At 42.1% G+C, this 26,132-nt stretch overlaps 1 protein-coding gene across 3 annotated transcripts in view; it reads left to right on the top strand.

The window, feature by feature from the left end:
• ABCC8 (ATP binding cassette subfamily C member 8) overlaps positions 1-26,132 on the top strand; it is a 1,340,683-nt gene that overhangs the window by 1,191,934 nt on the left and 122,617 nt on the right. For all 3 annotated transcript variants that reach the window (XM_078681060.1, XM_078681061.1, XM_078681059.1), the window contains one exon: positions 15,275-15,377. In XM_078681060.1, coding sequence (XP_078537186.1) covers positions 15,275-15,377 — 103 coding nt within the window. The remainder of the gene's footprint in view (positions 1-15,274; positions 15,378-26,132) is intronic.

The raw sequence follows: 26,132 nt of genomic DNA, 5'->3' as shown, positions 1-26,132 counted from the left end.
CTTCTCATTTCATAGGGTGGGACTCTTTCTTCAAATTTCTCCTGTCGTGAAACTTTCTTACTTTTTCCACATTCTTCGGTGAAGTGTTTCCAATCATCATTGATGTGTAACTTGAATTCTCTTTAAAGCAAAACCAAAGGGGATGATGGACGGAGTGTTGAACATTGCAGCACTCACCCCCAGTCAACTGATCTGGGTTGAATCCATCATCATTCTTTAGCTCACTCCACCACCCCAATTCAGACATGGCCATATGCAAATCAGTCTGACCCTGTGCCTTATGGGAACAGTTCAGCCCGAACTGCTAAACCATGTCTTCCCTGGACCGGAAACAAGCACCCTAGGACCGGTTTCGGGTTCATAGCCCTCATCATCCAGGCTATCTTGAATCCAGTGGCAAAGTGAGCAAGGGACCCACCTCTGGGCATACCCTGCCAATTTAGGGGGAACAAAGCAAAACCAAAGGGGATGATGGACAGAGTGTTGAACATTGCAAGCACTCACGCCCAGTCAACTGATCTGGGTTTAATCCATCATAATTCTTATTTAAAGGTGCCAGGCTCAGTCTTGACGTCATCACGGTCTGCCTGCCCCTCATTATAAATGGCAAAAGTAGTCCTTTAAATGTGGTTGCCAATGACATGCATTTCCTCCTGTTCACTACTCTAAACCAGCCTAACACTGTGATTCCATCTGTTTTTTTGGCCAGTTTTATATAGCGCCAACACCACCTGAAGGTAGTAAAGTATTTTACATTAGCGCCAGTTTCTTTTCTGTGCAAATTTATATAGCGCTAACACCACCCAATGGTTTGGAGTGCTTTACATTAGCACCTGTTACTTTTTTTGTGCCTTTTTATATAGAGCCAACAACATCCGAGGGGATTGGATCACTTTACATTAGCACTAGTTACTTTACATAAGGACACATTCATTTTTGTAGGCACGGTTAGATTAAGTGATTATCCCAAAATCAAGGATGTTAAGCCGATGCCGAATCTCGAACGCGGTTTGCCAGTTCAATAGTCGGCAGCTTTGGCCATTACGCCACATTCTTTCCCAAAAGGATGCCATATCTTCTCCCTAGCCTCGGCCTCAGTTCCACGTTTTGTGATTACGGATAAATCACTTAATTTCCCTGTTTTTAAACACAACAAGCATTGGCAAAGCCAATAGTTTTTGTTTACGCAAATTCTATTGTTTTTAGGTCTCAGCTAGACAGTGCATGCACTTTCTCAAACAGACATATTGTGTTCTATCTATGGGCCTAAAGGCCACCCACCAGCTACCATTGGTAAACTTCAGCATCACTTTCATTTTCTTTGATGCCATTCGTCATGGCATGCGGCGTCATACCCTCTTCTTGTGTTTAGCCCTCCTATAGATCATGGACCAAGTACGTCTCTTTACACTGCTCCCGGTTTGTGAAGCTATTTTTTCTTTGTTTTCAAGTACTCCAGAGGAGTATCCACATGCTACTATAATGCATTTGTGTGTACGTAAACAAATGCATTCCCTAAAATGTTGTTAAAACACACACACAGCACTTTTTTTTCCCTCCTGCTTCTCTACTTGACACATCCCCCCACTACCTCCCTCGTTGCTGCTGCTTCTATTTTTTCTACGATCTGATGGTAATGAGAACCAGTTCTGTTCTGTCTTGCCATAGTCTCCCTAGTACACATACACACATACCACTAAAATGCATGTGCGAGTTCATAGACAAATGTATTTCTCTAAAAGTTGTTAAAACATGAACAGCACTTGTTTATCTTTTTTGGACGCACCATTGGTTTTGAAGCACTTGTTTCTGTCCTCCACCTTCCCAGAGTGTTTACACCAATCAATGGTACTAGAGCACTTTAAGTGCTCGCCTATTACATCACACAATGACGCATTCATTGTCATACGCAGGGGGAAGTGTAAGTGATTTGCCCAGAATCACAAACTGTTCAGCTGACCCCGAGATTTAATCCTATTTCCCCAGTTCCCCTAATGGCAGCTCTGACCAATCAGCCACCTCCTTGCTTCACTTCAAAGCTCCTCAACTGTTTCTCTCTATCACTTCCACATTTGTTCAGCAACACCCCATCAACACGGAAGCAGCATTGGCAAAGCCAATAGATCTCGGCAATGACCGAGGTATTGGCCTTGTCAATGTGAAACTCACTGAAAAAAGCGCTTTGATACAGCTAGCGCAGACCACGCCAGAGCACTTTTTTATGCTGGGTGGGGCAGTACAATAAAATCAACATGGGGCGGAGAGATTCACCGTCAGCTCAAAATCCTGTGTTTCTGGGCTTTCAGTAGCTTTCAGCCATGCTGAATAGCAGATGTGCTGCTAGACAACATCGCTAAAAGACATTGACATCGGCAAGGGCTCGGGCATTGCTGAAACTTTTTGACTTTGCTGATGCTTGTCTAAACTGGTGGCAAAATGTTATTGTGTTGTGGTTTCACTTTGGTATTCTTTAAGTGTTGCATATATATTTTACCCATTGCCTCTGGGTTATGCCTGACATTTTTGTGCCATGCTACCAGTGGTTAGGCACAGGTTAATTAAGTGACTTTTGTTGTTCTCCCTGACAAGGATTGTGGCTGTTACTTGAGAAGGGCTTACACTCCCTCAACCAATAACCCAATTTCTCACTCAACCTTTGCAAAATATGTATTCATTACAGTGCTCGAAGTGGGCGGGATCGGCAGGGCACAATGTGCCCCTACTTCTTTAATAAAATAGATTTTGTTCCCCAACTTTTTTATTTTAAACACACGTCCCAGGACATCAGAAATAGCCACAGCCAATAGATAAGGCTTGGTCTTCGTGGCCGTTCAGGGACAGCATGGTGGGCAGGGGAAACATCCTTTACAACGCAAGCATTACAACGCATGCCATTACCCCGCATTTTTTACTTCGCAAAATCTTTTACAACGCAGGGCTTTTGCACCGCAAACCATTACAACGCATTCCCCAAAGTAATGCCCTGGTGGAGTTAGAATAGTAAATTACGTTGTAATGGGGAACGGGTTGTAATGAATTGCGTTGTGAAGCCCAGCATTGTAAAACATTTTCCGGAGTAAAAATTGCAGGGTAATGGCACTAGTTGCAAAAGCTTGTGGGGTAAAGTGTCTTATTTTACGCAGAGAAGGAAAAGGACTCTGTCTTTTCCTTCTTGCCTAGAGAAGGCACACACAGTTTCCACTTCTCCTGCTCTGTCGCTGGCAGCTGCCCCCCCTCCCTTTCTTACTTATTACTCCCTTTCCTCTCCTTTCGTTTATTTGTTCCTCAGTGAAATGGATCCAAAAAAGAAAAACACTTGATGGAAATGTCGTCTTTGTCAAACATTTTTCTATTACGAAGTGCAGCATCAGGATGGAGAGAAATAAAAAGTTCAAAATGATAAAAATGACTAAATAAAGCAAGCAAGAGTGAGTGCAAAGTGGCCAGATTGATTTTATTCACACTCAAACACATTAGCGCCACGTTACAGAGTTTGCCAGTTAAGCGTTACTTTTGTTTTCTCCTCTTTCTTTGCACAATATTGTTTTCCCTGGGTGGGGAAGTGCATCATTCCAACAGGTACTGCAATACTAGGGGTGGGCGGAATTTGCGTAATCGCGTTACACAAATCTCCGCGAAAGGGTAAAATTCCACGAACACGCAGAAGTTCGCAATCGTTTTTGCGTGCTCGAGGGGAAATATCTCGCAAACATGCATTTGAGAACACGAACAGGCATAAAATTTCGCGAAGTCGTGGAATGCAACATTTTGGGTAATTTTGCGTTCTCTGCGGAATGCGAAATTACCCAAATTCGGCAAGCGGAACGGAATTTACCACCCAGGCCTGTGCAATACATGCTTGATGGATGGATTAGAAAACAAATTGATTACAGCTGCTCTGTGTTCAGGAATGTGGTCTTTTTAAACCATGCCGCTTACGTTTTATGAGGATATGAGCAATGGACATTGAAACGGGTCTCTTCTGGGCCCTGTAGTCATGTCCTTATATTTTCAGGCAAAAGCACACCTTGATTTCTGAATAGTGAGTGTAAAAGCGTTAAGTTAACCATGTTGTTCCTTCTTGCATTTCATATGTTTTACTTAATCTTGCATTTATTGAGTGTTTGCTTTTTCCAGGATGTTGTTACTTTTTTATTTAGGCAGCATATTACTCTTGTCTAGTGCGTAATTTGAATTGAGTCGCACCCAGGAGTTTATAGCGGGGCCCAATTAGGTTGTAGTTGAAGGCAGTGCAAGTTTCTCTCAGTAGGGCAGTATGGTGTTCAGCGTGGGAGAGGATGTGGCACTGTAGTCATAGCTGCTAAATTTGGAACTAGAGAACCATGTTCAGCCTTCATGACCAGTCCACAAGACCACTCTCCTGATGGAGCACATTCCCATGATAGACCTTAGGAGGCCCCACCAAACCTCACAAGCCCTTGTGTCTTACCACCAGCAGGTGGACCCTAGCAGTGGCAAGTGTGTGTTAACCTTAAAGGCCTGTCCACCGCAATCCATGCTGAAGTTCACCCTCAGTCCTGCAGGCGGTAAACATCACTTACAACGAAACTTTTACAACGCACTACCATTACAATGTGGTCATTACAACGCAAACCATTACAACGCATTGCGCTGGGGGGCGCTCTAGGATAGGGAATATATTTAATTTACTATCCAACACCTTCCCTACTATCCACGGGGACTGGAGTTGGAATAGTAAATTAAATAAATCACTATCCAGCGCCTAAAAGCACTATGCGTTGTAATGGTATGCGATGTAAAAACCGCGTTGTAAAGGCAGGCGTTGTAATAGCCTGCGTTGTAACGTCATACATCCCCTGCAGGCAGGCCTATGAAGCAGCACACCCTAGAGTGGCAGTGACTCGGTTACTGAGGTCACAGGACCCTTGAGCAGGGTGGCTCTAAGGCGGTGTGCAATCACGCCGGGCGCTGACTTCGGGTGTAGGTGTCATGTTTGCAAGTATATTATGTTTCTAAAAGCACTTGCTGCCTCCTTCCTGGATTCTAGCATTAAAAATGTCATGATAACTCCGATGATTAGTGTTCTTCCTAGAGCGAGAGATGGAGTTTTGTTAAGTGGAAGTTTTGTCATGTGGATAGGTAGGTCATTGGGTTACTGCTTTTGTCAGTGAGATTATTTCGTTACTTGCATCTTAAAAGTCAAAATCCTAACATAGAACAGTGAGCTATTAAACTATACGGCCTACTAGTATGGTTGTCAAGTGAGTCCTATACCTTGTAGTCCTTTGTCTTTTACACTTTATGATTGATTGCCTCTGTGTAATGTGTGTGATGTAAAGTGCTCTGACACCCTACACTGGTTTCAGTGGTTCTGCAAATCAAAATAAATGCATCTGAGCGATAGTGTGGTTATGGAGACTTAAGGGACACTGTTAAAGGGTGGTAGTGAGGGAATCCATGCACCAACAAACACTGTAGCAAAGGGATCCACAGCGCTAAAGCCGGCCTAGCCCTTTAGGCGTCACCTATTGGTACCTCCATTGGTCTTGTTTCAATAGTTGTAGCTGCAACTCACCGTCGGTCGGCAATGCAGGATTTTCACGCACACCAAATTTTCTGCTTCATGCTCAAGCACTTTTGACATATGCTTCCTGCTTTGGGGCCACTAGAATTATGCAGCAATGGTGGACAAAATTCTGCCACAGTGTTGACTAAATTATGCAGCGAAAAAAGGCTGCAGCGTAGTGCAGTATATTTTCTGATACTTTATTACCTTGACATTTTTACACATGCTAACAGTCTGTGCAAAGATTTTGCCTTATTAGTACCCGTGTAACATACAAATGCAGCAGTGAGAAATGTGATCAGTCAACCTTTGCAAAACGCAGTCCACTTAGCAGAAACACAAGTCACATGTTTTAGTAACTTTTCATCTCTTTGAACTACGAACAATTTATCAGTTAAAAGTATAAAATTATGCATCAGATGATGCATTATGTGGCAGATACTGCAGAACCATAATTATATAGAAAACAGTTGCAAACTAGGATATTTTGCCATTCATGTTTAATCTGCTCTTGTGGTAAAAGGGAGAAGTGCTGATGACAGAAACTCCATGGCTCGGTTGACAAATGGTTCGTGATTCCACTTTTAAGCCTATTTGGGACATTCAATGATTGGAAACGTATCCCACTGACTGAATGTATTTTAATTTCAATAACTCATATTAAACCTTAAAGTTTATCTATTGGTCGAATTAAAAAACACAATAAGCTGTAACTTGTTAGCGAAATACTAAACAAATACTACAAATTTAAATAATTTGCTCTGTCTGGCCACACTTCTGACTCCGCCCACTGACCCAATCCTTGGGTTATCCCCACCCTCTAATTCTCCGCCCACAGTTCCTCTACTCCCGCCCCCCCCCCGCCCCCACTTCGACCACTGATTTCTTTAGCTTTTTTCTATAGCACGGACTAGCCTCAGGGGTGACATAGCACTTCCCAAAAGAGTTTGCTTGCCTCAACTTACATGAGAGAGGTTGCATACAATGTAAACGTTAACAGGAACAAATGTGTATATTAATATATAACACGCCATAAGTAGTCACTTTTACAGAGTCATAGGAAGGGTACCAGCAAGGATTTAAATACAGGAGCAGTTCATAGATATGCGAGGCAGAGGTCCAAAATAGCATAATTGGTTCAAGTGGGAGTCTTATCGTCATTGCTGTAGAAGGTCTGTTCTTTCAGGTCACTGGAAAGAGATATGGCATCCTTTCCCCCTTCCTCTAGGGTCCACAACGTGGGAGCACCGCTACCGCTCGTTTTAAATTCAAAACAGTATGACATACTGGAGGACTCTTATTTTACATAACAGCTCCTGGTCAAGCACACAATTGTCGAACAGTGCTATTTGAAAGCTGCCCCAGGCTATATATGTAGAATGTAACGATTCACTTTATGCAACATGTGCATTAGTCAAGTGCACATTTATCCAGAAAGGTTTCTTGTTGCTGAGTAGCAGATGTTTATCGTTTCTCAACTGAATGGAACGCAATGTAATAAATAACCTCAGAACGATTAGTGGGCGCGCCATAAATAGAACGTGTGGCCATAAGATCAAACCAACGTCTTTTCACTGCATCTTTTAATTCAATAAGCCACCAGTCAACTTTTGTAACTCTATCTTAGAAACCGTACACGGAAGCAAAGATTTTCTTCGTGAACCATCAACAGAACTAGCTGAGTTGTCTGAAGAAAGAATGCAAATCTACCGATATTGGATAGCGCCTGAGTCACCCAATGAAAGCTATCCCAGCCCAGGCCGCAGCCAACCCAGAATAAAATGCTCTCTGCCGCTGCTTCTCCGCACCCCATTCCCATCACACGGAGTATCACTTTCGTACTGTAGGTAGCATTCTCTACATGGAGGAAGAATCAGTTGCTTTTCTAAAATATATTTTTGTACATATGTCCTTGTCAATGTCTAATAATCAATGTCGTTTGTGCGTAAGAAAGTCTCTAGGTTTTACTGTAGTCCAGGAGTTGAGAGAAAAAAATTGTGCAGGTTTTGCTGCACTGCTGGATCACAGAAGATTGAAAGCAAATGCAGACTTTATTTAAACAAGCATTGGCAAAGTCGATGAGTTTCATAATGGCAGTGTGTGCTATAAATTTATTCTAGATTGTTTGTGTAAAAGTAATGTAATATTGTTTAGATAAAGAAGGCTTGTTTTTTGTTTTTGATTAGTACAATTATTCTTGACATTATTGCCATAACTGTAGCAAAGCAGTTGCAAATGATTAATTATTTTTAGAGTTGGAAAAGGGAATAAGTGAGAAGAAAAGTCAGAAGGTCCCCCAGTAAGAAAACATGTCTTTGAAAATTAATTACTTTATATTAAAGATGAAGTGGCCAGCAAAAGAAATTAAGCTTGTTCCCAAAAAGAAAAAATGGACAATAAAGTTTTAAGCTTGTGCTAGGATATAAATGCATGACCCGGTTACTTATCAGTCTTTTTTATTACTCCAAGCCCAAGTTTTTCTTTTTACAGTCCTTATCCAATGAGGTTCGGGGTCACCCACAAAGATTTTCACATCACTTGAAAAACATCAGCAGCTTAAGCTGTCTACTCCACCCGCCCCCTGCCAGAAAAAAATTAAACATGATTAAAAAAAACATCCTGTTCAACCACTATGTGGGGCACGGGACAAGCTTCTAGAAGCAGAGATGGGAGGGAAACGTAGGACTGTGACAAGGAAGTTTTGGACTCAGAGTAATACAAATTACTGGTAAGCGAGCAGGTCATCACTTCCTTTTTCACCTTCCTTACCCCAGTCCATAAGCCAACATGCTATACCAGAAAGCAACTTGCCACGGAGCCTTAAAACAAAATTGATTTAACAAAATGTGCATAAAATAGAAAGTTTAATAAACATAAAAATAGGATTGTGTTACCAGCACTTAGAAAGGTGGAGCAAAATCAGTCTAAAAAATACCACCCAACTGTTTATGCTAATGAGATATGAAAGTGTGTGAAGAGGACCAAGTGGCAGCACAATATATGTCCCTGAGAGAAGAACCCATAAGGGAAGCCCTGGAATGTGAGTCCTCTACTTGGACAACCCTGTCATGGCAACATTTTCCATTTCCTTTTATGAGCAGTGGAAATAGTGAAACAAATACATTTGCTTAGAGAAGAAGAGGAGGGATGCCTACCCTCGCCCAATAATCCAAAAATGGCACAAAAGAAAGTTAGTCTTTCAGAAAAAGTAGCCCTAGTCTAGAAAATGGCTAATTCTTTATGGTCTTTGAGCTGATGTAAATGATTCCCATTCTAACAATGCATTGAAAAAGAAAACAGGAAGAATAATGTCATGAGAACAAGGAAATGAAGAAGAGATGGTTCACAAGAAAACTGGAACAAGTCAAACAATCACCTTGCCCAAAAAAACGTAAGAAAATGTTCTTCACAAAGTAATGATCCAAGATTACCAACCCTTTGACCTGATAGAAAATGCCACTAGAAATAGAACTTTGGTTCATAAGAATTCTAAATCAATTGACCCTGAATGTTTGAATGGATGATACTGGTGGGAATTGGGGGATAGTACTATAAAGAACCGATCTTTTTAAGATAAATATTTTTAAAAACCTAGCAAGGTCAGTAATAGAAAAAGCTTCTTTAACCCTGGGTGCCCTAACCCCTGACCATTTGCTTCTCAAGTTGGAGACTTCTAATCCTAAAAAGATGCAATCATAGAGAAAATCCAATGTTTTTATAAGATTATATGCTGAAGGATAAGGGGCCAGATGTAGGAACCCTAATACCGGTCGGTAACGGACGAAATTACCGAATTTTGTCCGTTACCGACCGGTATTAGGCATTTGGGATGTAGGTGGCTACATTTCAGATTCGGTAATTTATCGAATCGGTATTTAAGAATTTACCGATTCTAAAATACCAAATCGGTAAAATTCAGTATTTTAGAATCAGTAAATGCAGTTTACCTCCATCTAGCCCTAAGATCCTTGAAAGGACATTGTAAGAAATTGGGTTACTGCTTGAGGGTGGTGAAACCCTTCTTAAGCAGCAACCTTAACCTTCTCATGGTAAAGTCACTAGCAAACCCCAAATTAAACTGAGGTCAACCCTTTAGTAGCTTGGCACAGAGCAGTCGGGCTTAACGTAGATGCAATTTGCAAAGTATTTATATAGCACTTCAAGCAGGAATAGTGACAATACCACACAAGAAAACCCCCAAACCAGTTCAGAAAAATAGAGTACATTTTAATAAAAAAAATCGAGACGAACACAATAAAACTCCAATCAATAGAACAGGCGATAGCCAATTTTAAAGTCTAAGGGAACATTGCACCAAAAATCACACACCGTTAACTATGGTTATCTGGTCGCGCCAGACCAGGTAAGTAACAAGTTCAGGTCAACCACAAAGGAGCATTGGCAGGCTCCAGGGACCCGCTTGGATCTGCTGAAGACAGTACCTAACTCCTGTTTGCGAAGCCCTGCGCTGAAGATGCGGAGTGCAACCGAGCCAGTGCCAGGTCCGGGCGAGGTGACGTGTTATACAGCACTGATTCTGGGGAGTTGCAAAGTGCGTTGCGATGTCCTTGCATGCAGATGTGTCGGGCAGCAGTGGTTCCAATGGGCTTCATTGGGCAAGGTGATGTCCTTGCATGGAAAGACACTACTGCGAAAGGTGATGTGAAGTGCTTGTGTCAGTGAAGTCCACACAGGAGAGACACAAGTCCAGAAGTGTACTAAAGAGTTAGTTCTAAGGGTCCAAAATTTATACCTGGTGCCCCTTTTAATGTAGAGGAAGCTTCTTGAGAATTCCATCCTGTGAGGTGTTTGGCATCCCCTTCCTCCTTGCCGGGTCTAACTTGTATGGGGTCACAAACGCCCAGTGCCAAATCCTTTGCAAGCGTGCTCATTTGGAGCTTTTGTGATGTGCAAGGGTGGTAGGTGACATCTCCTCCCTCCTCTTTCAGTCAGAGTGGACCATCCTGCCAACACCTATATTCCATGTTTCTCACTGTCTAGGGGAAATACACAAAGACCAGATACACCTGGTTATGTGACCCAGGAACAGGCTGCAGGCACCAAATGGTTAGGTCAAGAAAATGCCCACTTTCTAATAGTAAACATAAAGAAATGATGGACGGAGCGCTGTAACTTTTCAGACACTCACCTTCAGTCACAGATCTGGGTTGAATCCATCATTACCTGGTGTTCACTTTCAAAAAGTGGAATTTCTTGAATTTTGACAAAAAAATTAGACTTTACCATTAAAGAGCGCTTTTCATTACAATACCTTAGACAGCAAATCTGGCCTGCCTACATGCTCCAATAAGGTAACTCCAATGTTATCCTCTGGGAGAGGTAGACCTTGCAGTAGTGGAAAACGTTATGTTTAAGCACGCACATGTATAGGGTACACCATGTATTAGGGTACACTTACAATTGGCATGACCTACCCCATAAGTCTCTAGTAGATAACGGGGCAGGGGATTGAAACTACCTATAAGACCCTAGAATAAAATAGGGTATGGACGTTTAGAGGCCAGCAGCCTTTTTTGCACTTGCATGCATGCACTGTTCAGTGCTTGAGGTAATTTTGAAAGCTCTGAAGCACTGCTTATAAAAATAAAATTCACTGCAAACCGGATTGTAGTGCAATGGGCCCTTTAAAAGTGATAATCTACATTACTTTTACATATTTGGTACCCCCAATGTCTCCCCTAGGTGTCCCAGTGGTGAGTAGTCATGTAGCCATTGGCAGGGGCGTGTAGAAAGGTTTTTAATAAATCCTGGTGAGGGAAATCAGTCCACTTAAATCTTTCTCCATTGTAGATACTTAGACCACAGGCTAACATTGCAGTATTTTATGCACACATAATTATTGCTTGGAAGGGAATCAAATATCATTCAAAGACTTACACGAATGGTATGGATAAATTCAACAGATTGCCATTGTTGAATTTATCATAACTTGTACAAGAAAAGAAGCTATAAGACTTTCTTTTCTGTAAGCCAGAATTCAGCCTTTCTGCCGTCTTTTCTGATTAGTCAGCTATAACATGCTTAACCCAGCTGTCTTGATTAGATGATAAGTGACTTGGCTGAGCAGAGGTTATTTGATTGAGTGAGTTCCACAACTGCAAAGTAATTCCTGAGCAGGGGGATGGGCCATAAAGCAAGAGCTTAAAACAAGAACAGGACAGGTTAGAATGCAAGCTAGGCCCACCCCTCTTCCTGTCCAATGATAGCCTTAGGGGAGTTATTTGCAGATGTGAAAATGGGGAGGGGTTATGAAAATGACCACACTGTGAGTTGTTTTAGCTAGCTCTTACTGCGCTGCTGAAGGATTTTGGAGGAATAGTGCTTTCTGGGACAAGATGATGTCACACTTTGGAGGAAGTCATACGCCTGGGCACCCTGCATCCCATTAGTCAGGTGTGCCCCCTTCTTGATGCCCAGAAGCTGAGAATAAATATGTGAGAGCTGCATACCCTCTCATATCTGCTGCCTGAAACTACAAGGAAAAGAAGGACTGCCCTGCTGGAATCTGAATTTACTCCCAAAAGCATGCACTCTAAATGACTGTGCCTGCTGCACGGTTTAGTACTATAGCCTTGGGGACTGTGCCTTGGTTTTAAGGAGTGGACTTCCTGCAAGCTACAGTTTAACAGAGCTCACCTATATCATCTCCACCATGATTCCCCATCCTGGAGTGCGTCCAGTGTACTTTTAAACATTTGGCCAGGTGCATTGTGAGAATTGAGGTCCAGACATCCCTGAGAGACAATCCAGGAGATTCCATTTCTTTGGATTGGTGTTTTGGCCACTTAGAGCCTACAAGGAAACTGTCAGTAGAAGATCCCTGAAGTTTGGAGAAGCTTGAAGGAGTTTGGGGACGTTTTTGAAGCAAGCTTCATAGAAACTGGCACAAGGCCACCAAAAGCTGTGCAACACCTCGCGAAGTCTCGCCGCACAGCTCAAAGCTTCTCGGATCTGATGCTAGATGACATGAGGCCACGCAACACCTCACAAAGCATCGCCACATAGCTCACTGCTTCTCTGATCCGGCTGGAAGACGCGAAACCTTGCAAAGCAATGGTGCTCCGGATTCAAGGTACTTGTTCAGCTGGACCTGCATGGTTCCTGTAGCCAGCCTGCGCTCCATCGTAGGTGGCCTCAAACGTTGAATTTTTCCTGGTCAAGCGTGACCAGGTGTCCCAATTTGGCACTATTGGTTTCTAAGCACTTGAAAGTGTTTATTCTTTAAAAATGTATATCTCCGGATCCCCACATTGGATGTTTGTTGTTTTGGTGTCACTTTAAAGATAAAATATTGCCCATTTTTATGAACAGGTTTAAGATTTTTATTGTATGTTGTGTCTTTCTTATTTAATGTATTGGTGTTTTTAAATGCTTTACATACCTGTCTTCTAAGTTGGACCTGACTGCTCACTGACAGCTATAAAGGGTTGTGCAAGGGACTAATTTATTGAGACTTTTACTGGACCATATACTATGTTAGTGGGCTTATTACTAATGGTTGGTGCATATTTACCCCTACCAATAAGCCACTTTCCAACAATGTTATTATAACTTTTTATGTTTGCTTTAGATACTCAGACATTTTAGACTTTAGATATTTTTTACATTTTGAATTGCAGCATTACACATTTTAGAACTGCCTTTTTATTTAGAGATGCATTTCTCACATATGCTATCTGTATTCAGAACATCAGAAATATTGTTTTTGATGCAGAGATGGCCATTCATACATGCTCCTTTTGTATTTATGATTTATTACTATGATTTGAATTATTCTATAAATTCCTGATTATGATTAACATTTGCTTTCTGTAAGGATAATTTTGATATTTGAATACATTTGCAAAATTAAGAACCATAGAAACATAGCAGTGCACATTTGTCTTTAAAGGTCTTGGCTGAGTATTTGAGAATGGATTCCCCTTTCACTGTCAATTGACCCTCTTTAATAATAATTGGGCATAGTAGTTATTAAATCAGGGTGAAACTGGTCTTGGGTTGCTTGTGCACCGTTTCAGCGAGGACCTGACCTGGCAGATCGGGCTGGACTGTTCTTATTGGAGCAGAGTCAATATTGATGTGCATATGGGTGGCTCCAAAATGAGATTGTGAACAATGGGTTGGAATGCTACTCCGAGGATTTGCCAGTTGTTCAACTGACTGTGGGCTGTTAATGCCTAGCCAACTTAACATGGTGTGGCTGTCCACAGTGCCCATGAATGCTGGCACTCTGACTGTCTTAATGGTGTCTGACAAATAGATTTTTCTGTGTCAGCTGGGTCCCTATCCAGAATATCATGATCAGGCTTCAACCTGGAAAAGCAATTTCTACAATGCCCCTACTGGGTTAACAGCGTCATTAAAGTCCAGGATATCTACGTTACTGCTTAGGGCATGTCCATTACAGGCGAGGACACTCTAACAAATAAAGCCTTAGCGATCCAATCATCCCTCTAGTGTCTTTTTGGCCACCCTGGGTTCAACCTACATATTCTTTTCGGGCAACTGTAATATCCCATGATTTTGCAAGCCATTTCAGGAAACTCATTTCTATCCAAGTAATTAGAAGTGGTCTGTAACATGCAATCCCCTTGAGCTTATTAAAGAACTGTTGAACACCTTCATCACACTATCATTGAACTTATACGGGACCATGCTGCTATACTTCCTGGATATTCAAAACCCAACAGTTTTGCATCTCTTCTGGACTAGTACTGAACACCAAGAAGCCTGTTGAGGGGCTGCTGGCTGCTGGCATCCTCTGCTGATGTCACTGCATTTGCATGTATAGGAACACCAATCTGATCAAGGAATCCTGTGAAAGGATCAGAGCCTCTAGAAGCCCTCGCTGCCCCTCAACAGAGATCACCCATAGACCAAGCAAACAAGTTACTCGTCACTTCCATTCCATACATTCTGTACATTATATTTTAGTAGTTAATTGAAACTCATTACTCCTTAATAACCACATCACAAGTTTCATGAATTTAGAAGATTGAATTAATAACTGCAAATGTTTGTGCTTGTAAGTGAAGTGTGTTGTGCTACTGGGTGCACTGGAGCTCTAGCAGGTGCATGGGGGTACTAGCAATGAAGCACACTGGGAATTCGAGAAAAATATACTAACCTCTTCCCTGAAGACAAACCTGTGCTGACTCTAATAGGGCCTAATTGCCTTTCATAAATGTGCATTCCTACTACCATGAATGCCGAATGAATACACTAGCAATGAACATGAGTGGACTTCTGAGTAGACCTCTAGATGTTAGTATTTAGGGATACGCATGGACAACGTGGGTGCATGCAACAATGCTTTCTCACAGGACCTAATTTAAAGAAAGTGGCATTAAGAGGCAATGAGGGCACTACCATTCTGGGGCAATGATATTAGCTATATTTAGACATGAATAAGTATTAAATGGAGCAATTTCAAGCCTATGCAAATGTTTCTGTATATTGTGATTAACTGCCTTACCTTCTATTTCTTTTGTGCAATATCTTACTCTTTTGATTCCAAAACATGAATAGAAGATTTCCCATTCCCATAGGTTAAACCAGCAATATAACTCTGTTTCCATGTGACTGAACTCGCTGTTGCATACCTCTGAACCTTACCAAATGAGCATGCACAGGTTTTGTTGGTCTCTTCTATAGGTGGCGGCAGAAAGGAAACCACATTCGTTATTTCTGCTCTTTTTCTTCAAGGTATGAAGCCCGATTCAGACGAAAACTTCTTGAGTTCACAGATTCTAACAACATAGCGTCCCTTTTCCTAACCGCTGCCAATCGTTGGTTGGAAATCCGCATGGCAAGTACAATATTTTGCTTTGGAAGACTGAAATGCATGCTCTTTAAACATGTCATCTGCAGACCCAAAAAAGTATTTTTAGACTCAAATTTCCTTTCGAAGTTAAGCGTTAAAACCATAATTAGAAACATGTTGACTTGAGCAAGAATCATATGGAATATTGGCAAAAGAATCTGTGATATCATACCTTGAATTATTTCAATTAAAGAGGAGAACTGGAGACAATATCTTATACATTAGAACTAGATGCTCATATAGTCGTGAATAGTGTCATGTCCAAATAATATTAATGAATAGATATAATTTGTTGTTATGCTCCTTCCGGAAGAAGTAAATATTCTTTTCAATTAATTTCTTTATGTCTAGTTTTGTTTTCGCTATCTCTCTCTTTACTCCCCAACTAATAGTGTGTTCAAGGCAGTTGAAGGCACCATTGGGCTATGTAACGAATGCTTAATTATGTGTTACAAATTATTGTCATAAAGTATGATTGGTGAATCATCCTTTTGCTTGCATTACCGGTGTTGCTGTGTGCTCAGACACAAGTTATCAAGGGCTTATTGGGTTGCTCTTACATTTTTACTACGTGCATGGGGTATGAAGAGTCAATCACTCCATCCTAAAAACATACTAGGCTGTACAAGAAAAAGGAGAAGAGCTGTGGTAGGAAAGGATACCAATGTGAGTAATTTACAAGCGGACCTCTCGCCCTACTGGCAAACAGCAAGACCCCATAGCAGCAATACGAAATCTAGGGGTCCAGATAGATTAATTCAGGGTGAATGTAAGGATCAGGGAGAGCTTGAGAGAGCTGTCATAGACTGATTAGACCTGGGCATTCAAGGTACATATTGCTGAATATCATAGGCCAATGAATATTTTCCTTGGAAGTGCTCCAGGCCTCAAATCTGAAACTATAAAGATCACAGTGAAACATAAAGCAGAAGAATACATCATTAATCAAAGAATCAATTTCACAATACCTGTTGATTACACCAAAACGAGCATGCAATACGATGTGTCTGTAAACAATAATTATTAACAAAAAGCAAAAAGAAGATAATGTAAACCCCCTATATATATAAAGCACAAGTGCATTCTTATTTAAAACCGTTTAAGCAACAAGAATATTTCTCTGTTGTGTCACAAACCCTTCTGAGGAAACTCAAGTCAGGGCAATAGTTATCATGGGTCAGATGTAAAATAAAATCATTCTTCCCAGAAGAATCTAGTGATACATTTTAATGGTTTTAGAAAGTGTGGCTAATGCTCTTGTCCTTCAAATGAAGTGAAAAATATAGCAACAATCTTGCATAGAAAACCATTAATTGTGCTGATTTTTATACTTCAATTTACATTCCTTCATGTGCATAATATTCCAGAATACTGCGAATATGACCTCATGTAAATACTGCTCTAAATTTGAGGGAAGTACCATCTAACAGTGATATACATCACTGTTTCGTTCTTTGTCCAGATTTTGAAGTGTGTGGGGAAAATGTTGACTAAGAGGCACATTTCAGCTTTTTGGCCATTTTTTCCTCAAAATGACTGTTTGCTGCTGGTTGAAGATTTTCCATCATCATTTCTGTGGTAAAGTAAACTGCATAAAAGTAACTGTTTTATGCAGCAATGAAAAATCAAGTAAATGAGGAAAATGTGTGCATGAGAAATCGTGTTACTGTGTTACTGGTTGACTGGGGTGTGTGTTTAGAAATGGGATCCCTGGTTGGCTGAGGTATGCGCCCAGGCAATGCAGCAACCACCACTCTAGTCAGGGTAAGATTGATACACACACAGATGACCTGTGCTCACCCTCTGGTAGCCTGGCACAGATCAGTTAGGCTTATCCAAAGAGGCAATGTGTAAAGTACACACACACAGGAACACAATGAATACACCACAAAAAGACTCCACACAGGTTAAGATAAATTGAAAATATGTATCTGAGTATAATAAGACCAAAACGACAAACATCCAATCAGTAGAAGTCGAGATATGATTTTTTAAATAATATATGCAAAAATAGTGCTTAGAAGTCACCAGAGGTCAAAAGGTTACTTGAGGCCGCGAGGGGCCGGTGCAAATCCAAAGTTCAGGCCAACTGCAATGGAGGGCAGGCCAGGTACAGGACCCACACAGGGCACCCTGAGAAAGTACCTTAGATGGAACAAAGCGTCATTGATAAGGACTCAATGCATTGATCTTTTCTACGCAGTTGGGTTGTTTTGTCATTATCAAGCTTCACTGAATTGAAGGCAATGCATTGTTGATGAGCAACACAGAGCGTCGTTATCTGGATGTGTAACCTCTGTCATCGAAAAGCCTCTGTATTGGTGGTGAAGTGCAATGTGTTGGTTCTGATCGACGCAGTGGTGACGATGTGTCTGTTTTGAAGAAAACAGATGCAGAACCCACTTCTAAGGCCCAGAAGTTGGAGAAGGCACCTTAGGCAAGAATAGGACTCACAGAAGGCAGATTCCAGCAGCGTCAGCAGAATTGCAGGAAGTCTTTTATATTCCTGAGACATCATAAAAGAGGAGGCCTGCCAGCAAGCCCTTGGAGACCACTTGAAGGAAGACAGAGTCTAGCTCTCCTACAGGAGAGTCAGGGAGCAACAAGCAGCTGGGCAACAAGCAGAAAAAGCAGTTCTTCCAGAAAGGCAGTCCTGTGGAGTCCTTCAAGCATCCCGGCAGTCCTTCTGACAGAGGTTCAGTTCAAGATCCAGAAGTGTCTAATTTTAGGGGGTTAGAGACCCAGTACTTATACCCAAAAGTGCCTGTGAAGAGTCGCTCCCATTCACCTTGCTCAGAAAGACCCGTCAGAATGCATATGAGAGCAGATGAGTGCTCAGAATGCCCGTTGCGGGGCACCAAGATGTTGGGGGGGTGGAGGGGGGCACATGGGGGTATCTACGGTACCCCCGTCATTTGCATGGACGACGTGGCAGGCACCGCACAGTGCCTGCTACGTTGTGCATGCAAATGCACAAATGCCTTTTTTGCATTGCGGCCGGTGCTGCTGACAGCACCGCCCAACGCAATACAAAAAATGCGGAATGTGCCTGCCAGTGTGGCGGGCGCATCCTAATTGCACATGCAGGACCGCTTCACACATAGCAGGGAGTCCCATTTCCCAGGATGATGCCCGCCATCGTGGTATACTCCTTTGAGTGCTCCTCTTAATCCTGACACTACAGTTAACACTGAGAGGAGTGCAAATTGTGCATTGCATGTACCATGATGGAAAGGAGCAAACCTTTCTGGGATATAATGTAGTGCCGGACCATACCCTTTTCCCTGGACAAAATGATTTTCATGACCTTCTCTACCATTTATCACATGTTCCTAATGTTCCCTTTTTTTTAAATTGCATTCTGACCCACAGATTACACTTCATCTGGCCCAAGCCGGAGAGTACGGCCCAGGTGCGGAGATTCCGGCCTGACTTAGGATGTAAAGATACAACTCGTAAATGATCCCTGTGACTACCAAAAGTCATAAAGTTCGACTTTTGTCTCAGATTACCTTTGTGAATCAGCCCCAATGTGTAAAGTATTTGTGAAACACTTCAAACAGTATCCCACACCAGGTTGGAAAAATAGCAAAACATTACATAAATAAAACAAGACCTAAATTAAAGAAAACCAATCAGTAGAATGGGAGTTATGAATTTTATAAAGAATATACTGTAAAATAGTGCCTAAAAGCATAAAGCGGCAACTGCGGCTATCTGGTTGCGCTTGACCAGGTATAAGTAAATGTTGAGGCTGACTTCGATGGAGTGCAGGTCGAATACGGTCCCAGTTAATTTCCGCTGAAGATTTACCTTCTCCAGTTTTGTGCCAAGAGTCCTGTTTGCGTTGAGAGTGTTGAAGGCAGTGGTCGATGTGTGGTGAACTGAAGGCCGGGCTTCGCAAATGGGTGGGCTGGTTTTTTGCTGTGGCAGTCCTCTGTAGGCGAACAATGCTACCTGTGAAGCGAGACGGGCTGGCGGCTGCACACCCTGTATTTTGGTGTCATCTGAGTTGCTCCTGTGCAAATGGGCCCATACGGGAAGAGCCCAAAGCTAGATTTCAAGAGACCAAAAGCTACACCAAAAGACCAGGACCTAAGAAGCACCACTTGGGGGTCAGGAACTCACTGCAGCTGGGTCCAGTAGCTGGTTGGGGATCCTTTAATGTCCCTGAGGCTTAGATCAGGAGGCCAGCAGACTAGCCCTTTGAGTCACTCTGGGTTAAAGATGAATTTGCAGGTTTAGTTCTTCTTCCCCAGGCAAGGCAGGCCAGTACAGAAGGGCAGGAGTTCCTTCAGAGCAGCAGTCCAGGTGAGCGGCAGCCCTTGTAGCAGTACAGCAGAGCTTGTTCCTGGCAGAGTATCCACAGGTCCAGACATGTACTGAAGGGTTGGTTTCTGAGGTCCTTCTTTTATACACAATCTACCTTTGAAGTGGGGAGAAGCTTCTAAAGGCATGCCTTTGAAGTGCACAGATACTGTGCTTTTTCTTCCCTGACTCCAAACTACACAGGGGATGAGCTCTTTTTGCAGAGACAAAACACAGTCTATTGAGATGTAACTGGATCTGGGCCCAGCCCCTAGCATCTATCCTGCCAGTGATGGCCCATCCAGTCACACCTAAGCTCCCCATTGTGTGTGGCTGTCTAAGAGAAACACACAAATCCCAACAGTCAGCCATGGGACCCAGAGGTGGGCTGAAGGCACCGAATAGCTATGGCAAGTAAATGCTAACTTTCTAAAAGTGGAATTTTAAGAATTGCAATTTAAAATCCAACTTAACCATAAATTAAGATTTTAAATTGTGAGTCCAGAGTCCCCAATAACGAACTGGTTATCTCTTTATATTTGTAAATTACACTTATAAAATGTAATAAGCCAACTCCAAAGTTATCCTATGTGAGAGATAGGTCTTGCAGTAGTGAAAAACGAATTTATGAGTTTTTCACTACCTGGGTATGTAAAACTTAAAAGTACATGTCTTGCATTTTACATACTGTTAGACCAGGGATCCCTGGTTGGTTGAGGTAGGTATAACAAACAAGGTATGAAGTTCCTAATGAAAAGAGCAGGTGGAGGTCAGATCCAACAGGGGGGATGGTGTATCCTGACGTGTGAAGACATGTAAGATCAGGAGAAAGGGATTCCTCCTTTTCATTAAAAGACCCTCACACACCCAACAAGCGGGTGTCTTGCATCATCATCGGGCCTGCTCCTACACGGGTCGGTGATGCAATACCCGATCAGGCGCCCTCAATGGGGCCTACTTGGTGGAGATCTTTTTTCAAGCCGTTGGGTGCAGTGCGTGTGAGGGCCCTTAGTGTGAATATGAGTGTAGGTTATAATAAGGTGTTTGTGTGGGCTAAAGCAGGGAACAGTGCCACTGCCCTGATTAAAAACTAAAAGACGCACCCTCCCACTTTAAGGTGTGTGGGGACGTGTGCTATTGAAATAGGTTGACATGTTTCTTGCCTTAAACCTAGTGATGGCAATTCCTCAGGATCAATAAAGAAATGATCTACCTACACTTTTTGGTAGTGGTCAAGACCACATTAAGGTGAATGTATGACCACCTGTACAGCACCCTAAAAAGTGGCACTAGTAGATCTAACTCAACCTGCAAGAGATAAAAAACATAACATGACAGCAATTAGTTACCATAATACATTGCGAAATGGTCTGTGAAATGCACCAAACAAGGTGTGTGGTGCTCAACGCATCCTCTGTGGCCCAAATGTGTGAATTGGTCACATGAAAATCATTAAAAACAGCTGCAGCAGCAACAATCAGATATAAATGGACTTGAAGGGATCAATAAAAGCTTCCTGTCCTAAAAAACTCACCCAACTGAAGTCAAGAACATGTGGCAACCAGTACTGGTGGAGGCAGACACTAAGTTTGTAGTGTCCTAAGGGATGGGGGTAAAACAATAGACATCTTTACACACTCGCAAGGGGTCTGAGATCTGTAAACAACCACTCATGTAGTGCCCAAGGCAGTGCCGCACTCACCAGTGGACGCCCGAAGCTGTCACTGATGGGTAAAGGCGTCTGAGTGGATGCTAGGACCTGATTATTGTAATTGCAAAAGTCGCTGCTAAAACAAAGGAAAAGGCCAGAGTGTCTGGTGATTAGGTGTGGCCAACTCCAATTTATCCAACAATTTTTTTTTCATCGGACCCGGGCCTAGGAGTGACATGACACCAGACACCGCCAAATCTGCTGTGTCCCGGGTATCCCATAGCGCGACGTCACAACACAATAATTAGCCATGATCACGAATCACATACTCATACTCCAAATAGAGCAGCCGCAGTAACGGCACACAAATGTGAACATCCACGTCCACAATAAAATGTGTCAGCACTGGAGTTGCTGAGCATCAGAGGGCGTAGTATCAGCTACTCGCATGCCAGTAATACCTCTGCTTATGAGGAGGTGAGTGGAAAAACGAGTCGCCAACAGTTGGGACTGAACACCAACCCCCAAGCGCACTGTCTTCGTTAGTGTGAGCCCGTGGACCAAAGCGGTGGGACTCGGGTCAATAGTAACTGCTCACTGACATGTAATCAACGTTTCGCCATACAAGGATCGTCTGTATCCAACCCCGGCGCTCCTCCCAGACTGGGACGCTCCAACCGAACCGACCAGGGAGGAGTTATACCCAGGCTGAGTGAGTCACGCGGGAGAACACTTCCTGGTTGCTCGGACCGTGTGTCAGGGGAGCACTAGACCGCTAACCCACGGTAGTAGGCGCCATCTTGGAATTCCTCGTAATGAGGAATGTGCAATGCACTGCATCGAAGGAAGACACAAAGTCACAGGGCCCCCAGAGATGCCGCGGATGTCATCGTATTCTTTCCCTAGCTGTTCCCGGAATAGGATGATTGATAGTGTTAGCTGTGTCCTATTGGAGGGATCAGATTGTCCGAGGGTGTTCAAAGGTAAATCGGGCCAGTGTATGAATACTACTTGTATCGTAGTGAGTGGTCATGATAGCGTATTGTAATGTAGAGAAGATATCAGAAGTTGATAATAAGAGTTCATATGGGGGAGACAGCGCCTTTAATAAACTAGTTGGCAAGTGTATATGGCGTAGCGGAAACTTATAGTGTCTAATGGCAAAGTGGTGGGTATCCCAATATTCCCAATGACATGGTGAGTATAAGGAGACTGGGCATACTGAAAGGTATTTTGTTGATGCCAATGTCGGTGTCTAGGTATAATAACAGCTGGTATTGAGTGGGTGGTGAGGCTGCTGATCTTGGGCTTATTCATGGACTGATCAGGTTAGTAAACTCCATGGGATGTCTTCATTGAGACCATCCTAGTCAGTGGAGAGGCGAAGGACCCATCGCTATTCGAGCCGGATCAGAGCTTTTTTTGACATTCCTGGATGTGATTCAAGTACAGCCCATCTGAATGAGTCATGGGCATGATGTTTGTCAAGGAAGTGTGCTGTCATTTTGGTGTTGTTTTTGTGGCAACGGAAGTTGCTTTTGTGTTCCATCACGCGTTCCTTCACCTTTCTAGTCATCATGCCTATGTAAAGGAGACCACAGGGGCAGGTCAGGATATAAATGCAGTTCGTTGAATTACAATTAGTGTGTTTCGTGATTGACCAGGTTACCCCATTATGAAAAGTTAGTTCTTTGGTGGTTTTGGTTTGGGGGCACACAGAGCAGGAGCCACAGGGATAATGGCCTTTGACCGGTTGCGGATCCCACAGTATCTTTTGGGGATTGGCTTTTGATTGTGGAGGTCTAGTGTGTATTAGAAGATCCTTCAGTTTGCTAGTGCGTAATGTAAGCAAATCTCTGTAGGCCAAATAGGGACCCTCGTTTCCACGTCAGGGAAAGGAAGGACACCTTCTGAGATAGTCCCCGATCATCCTCTTGGTAGCTTAGCACGAGCAGCCAGGCTTATCTTCAAGGCATGTGTGTAAAGTATTTGCAACCGTGCTCACAGCAACCCAGTGATGACATCAAAAAATGGACTCCACACGAGTTTCATAAAAATGAGTATACATTTATATTAAAAGATATACGATAAGACGACACAATATAAATCCAACATATGCATATTTGTAATATTCCTCCTGGCCGGTTATAAGGCCAGCCAGTATTTGTAAGTTCTGGTGATATTAATGAGGGATCGCTGACTAAATATCGACGGACACAATATAGAATACCCAAAATATCGACGGACAAAATATCGAATTCCTATCTACAAACAGGTAAGTACCAAAATATTGAGTCCAAAATATCGTTTATATATATATATATTGTAAAAATATCGAATTTGTTAAAAATAATGTAAAATAAAAAAATATTAAAAATAAATAGCTAAAATATACTTAAAAATACTTAAATTACCTTAAAATTATTAAATAAATAATTTACCTTATAAAAAAAAATACAATCATATCTGTTAAAACATATATATATATATATATATATATATATATATATATATATATATATATATATATGAAAGCACAACAAACAGCTTCTTCTGGAGTGCTGGAACCCAGCGAAAGTTGGCGCAGTTACCGGCGAAGCAGTCCGGTTGTATTAACGTATTCAAAGTGTCCACAAAACAAGCATCATTGCGCTCTCAGGCAAAAAGGCAAGAGGGATCCAAATATCAATCGAGCAGTTTATTACACAACGCGTTTCAGCAAGAAGCCTTGTTCACGTGTAAACTCACAGGGTGAACACCACGATTAAATAAAGTTATTTCGTGCTACAAACCAATACTCAACACAAAGGTAGGACTACCAAAGAGTAGTCAAAAAGGATAATGGCAGACATGTTGGAATGGTCAATAGAAAAGAATTCTTAGCGTCATGCCTCAGGAGTACATCCATTGTACATATTCTGGTTGCCACAGTTAATTCACTGAGAGTTACATACATGTCAATGTGTGAGAAAACAAATCACTGTAAAATACAGACGCATTGCGTATGATGCTAATTAGCGTTTCATACAGAAGCAATCGGCATGTAACACGTACAATACCACAGTTAATTCAATGAACTACATACGAAAAATACATCACTGTAAAATACTAATAAATCTGATTTCCGTGTAATGCAGTAGCAATCAGCATGTGATATGTACAATGAGGAAGAATTGTGGTAACACATTCCTGAAAGGGGAATGGGGGAAATGAGCAGCACTTAGTGTGGGCAGAGCGCGAAGGGCCATCCATTGACACAAATGAATCAGGGGAATAACCAAAGTGCGAACAGATCAAATGCGAACAGATAAAAACTTATTGCAGTATGTGCAGTAATCAGGTGTTGTGTAGGTACACCGGTAGTTATCATGTAAAATACATTGGAAAAATCTGTACCAGCTAGGTCTGGTATAACGGAGTGCCAGATGACAATAAAGTGGCAAGTTAACAAGAGAAGATTCTCATCGTGCTGCCCTGCTATCACCCCAACTCAGCAAACAATAGAGAGAAACAAGTCTACCCAGTGAATGAAGGTTCACAATAGTCAATATGTTATTAATATGGAAAAGTCGAACCTCAGAAGTTGGTGTCTCAGAATGTGATATAAACTCGAGCAGTGATTCCTGGAGTGCAAAGGTTGGGTACGCCCGTGTAGGTGAAGTCCAGTGATGGGCCCCCTCCTTTCCTCCTGAGGAATAAAACACAAAAGATATACTGTGATTAACAAATAAAAACATCATGGAAAAATATACACATAGAAAAAACATTATAGCAAATAAATCATCAGGTTCAAAGGAATGTCTGAAGAGGGTACGAAGGGTCAGATACATAGCATCATATAGATATCATGCTGTAGATACTGAAACATAGGTAATCATTATTCTCTTAGATGGATTGCCAGTTCCTCATCCATGTTGAGACCTCCCGGGAATCTGGTTTGGAACTCAATTATCAATTTGGACTCTCGTTTTCTCAGATTGAGTACCCTATCACCCCCTCTGGGATGTCTGGGGACTTGTTCCAATATAAAGAAATTTAAGTCAGCAGTATTGGAATAATGTTTCTGTTCAAAATGGCGTGCAACAGGGTATTTGAGGTCTTTGTTGGTAATGGCCCTAAGATGCTCAAGGATTCTTTTCTTGCCAGCACAGCTGGTGCTACCAATGTACCACAGTTTGCAGGAGCATTCGATGACATATATAACAAAAGTAGTGCTACAGGTAAAGAAAGAGGTCAGATTCTTGGTGATGTCATTATATTCAACAGATCCTCTGTATTTGCTGTGCTTGCAGGCTTTACAGTGACCGCAGGGGTAAAACCCCACAAGGCCATGTTCAGAATTACTTTTAGTATATTGGGTGATATCATTTTTAACCACTAAGTCACGTATGTTTCTGCTTCTTTTATAGGTGATGGTAGGCCGATCTGAGATGTTGTTACCTAGAATGGAATCAGTTTTGAGAATCTCCCAGTTTTTAGTGAGAAGTTTTTTGACTTGTTTAGACTCAGAACTGTAAGTCAAAATGAGTCTGGTAGACTCATCATTCTCAATCTTGTCAGATGGCCGGTTGTTTTCAAGGGTTTCAGATCTTGCTATCTCTCCTGCTCTATCTTTAGCCTTTTTGAGAACCCAACTGGGGTAGCCTCTGCTTTTGAATCTAGTTATAATGGTAGATTGCTCCCTCAGATAGGCATCGTTGGTGTTGCAGTTTCTTTTCGCCCTTAACAATTCCCCATAGGGGATGCTCCATTTCAGAGCTTCAGGGTGGCTACTTTGTGCA

The sequence above is a fragment of the Lissotriton helveticus genome, chromosome 3_1 (assembly GCF_964261635.1).
Source record: "Lissotriton helveticus chromosome 3_1, aLisHel1.1, whole genome shotgun sequence".
NCBI lineage: Eukaryota > Metazoa > Chordata > Amphibia > Caudata > Salamandridae > Lissotriton > Lissotriton helveticus.
This window is presented reverse-complemented; position numbering and strand designations above follow the sequence as displayed.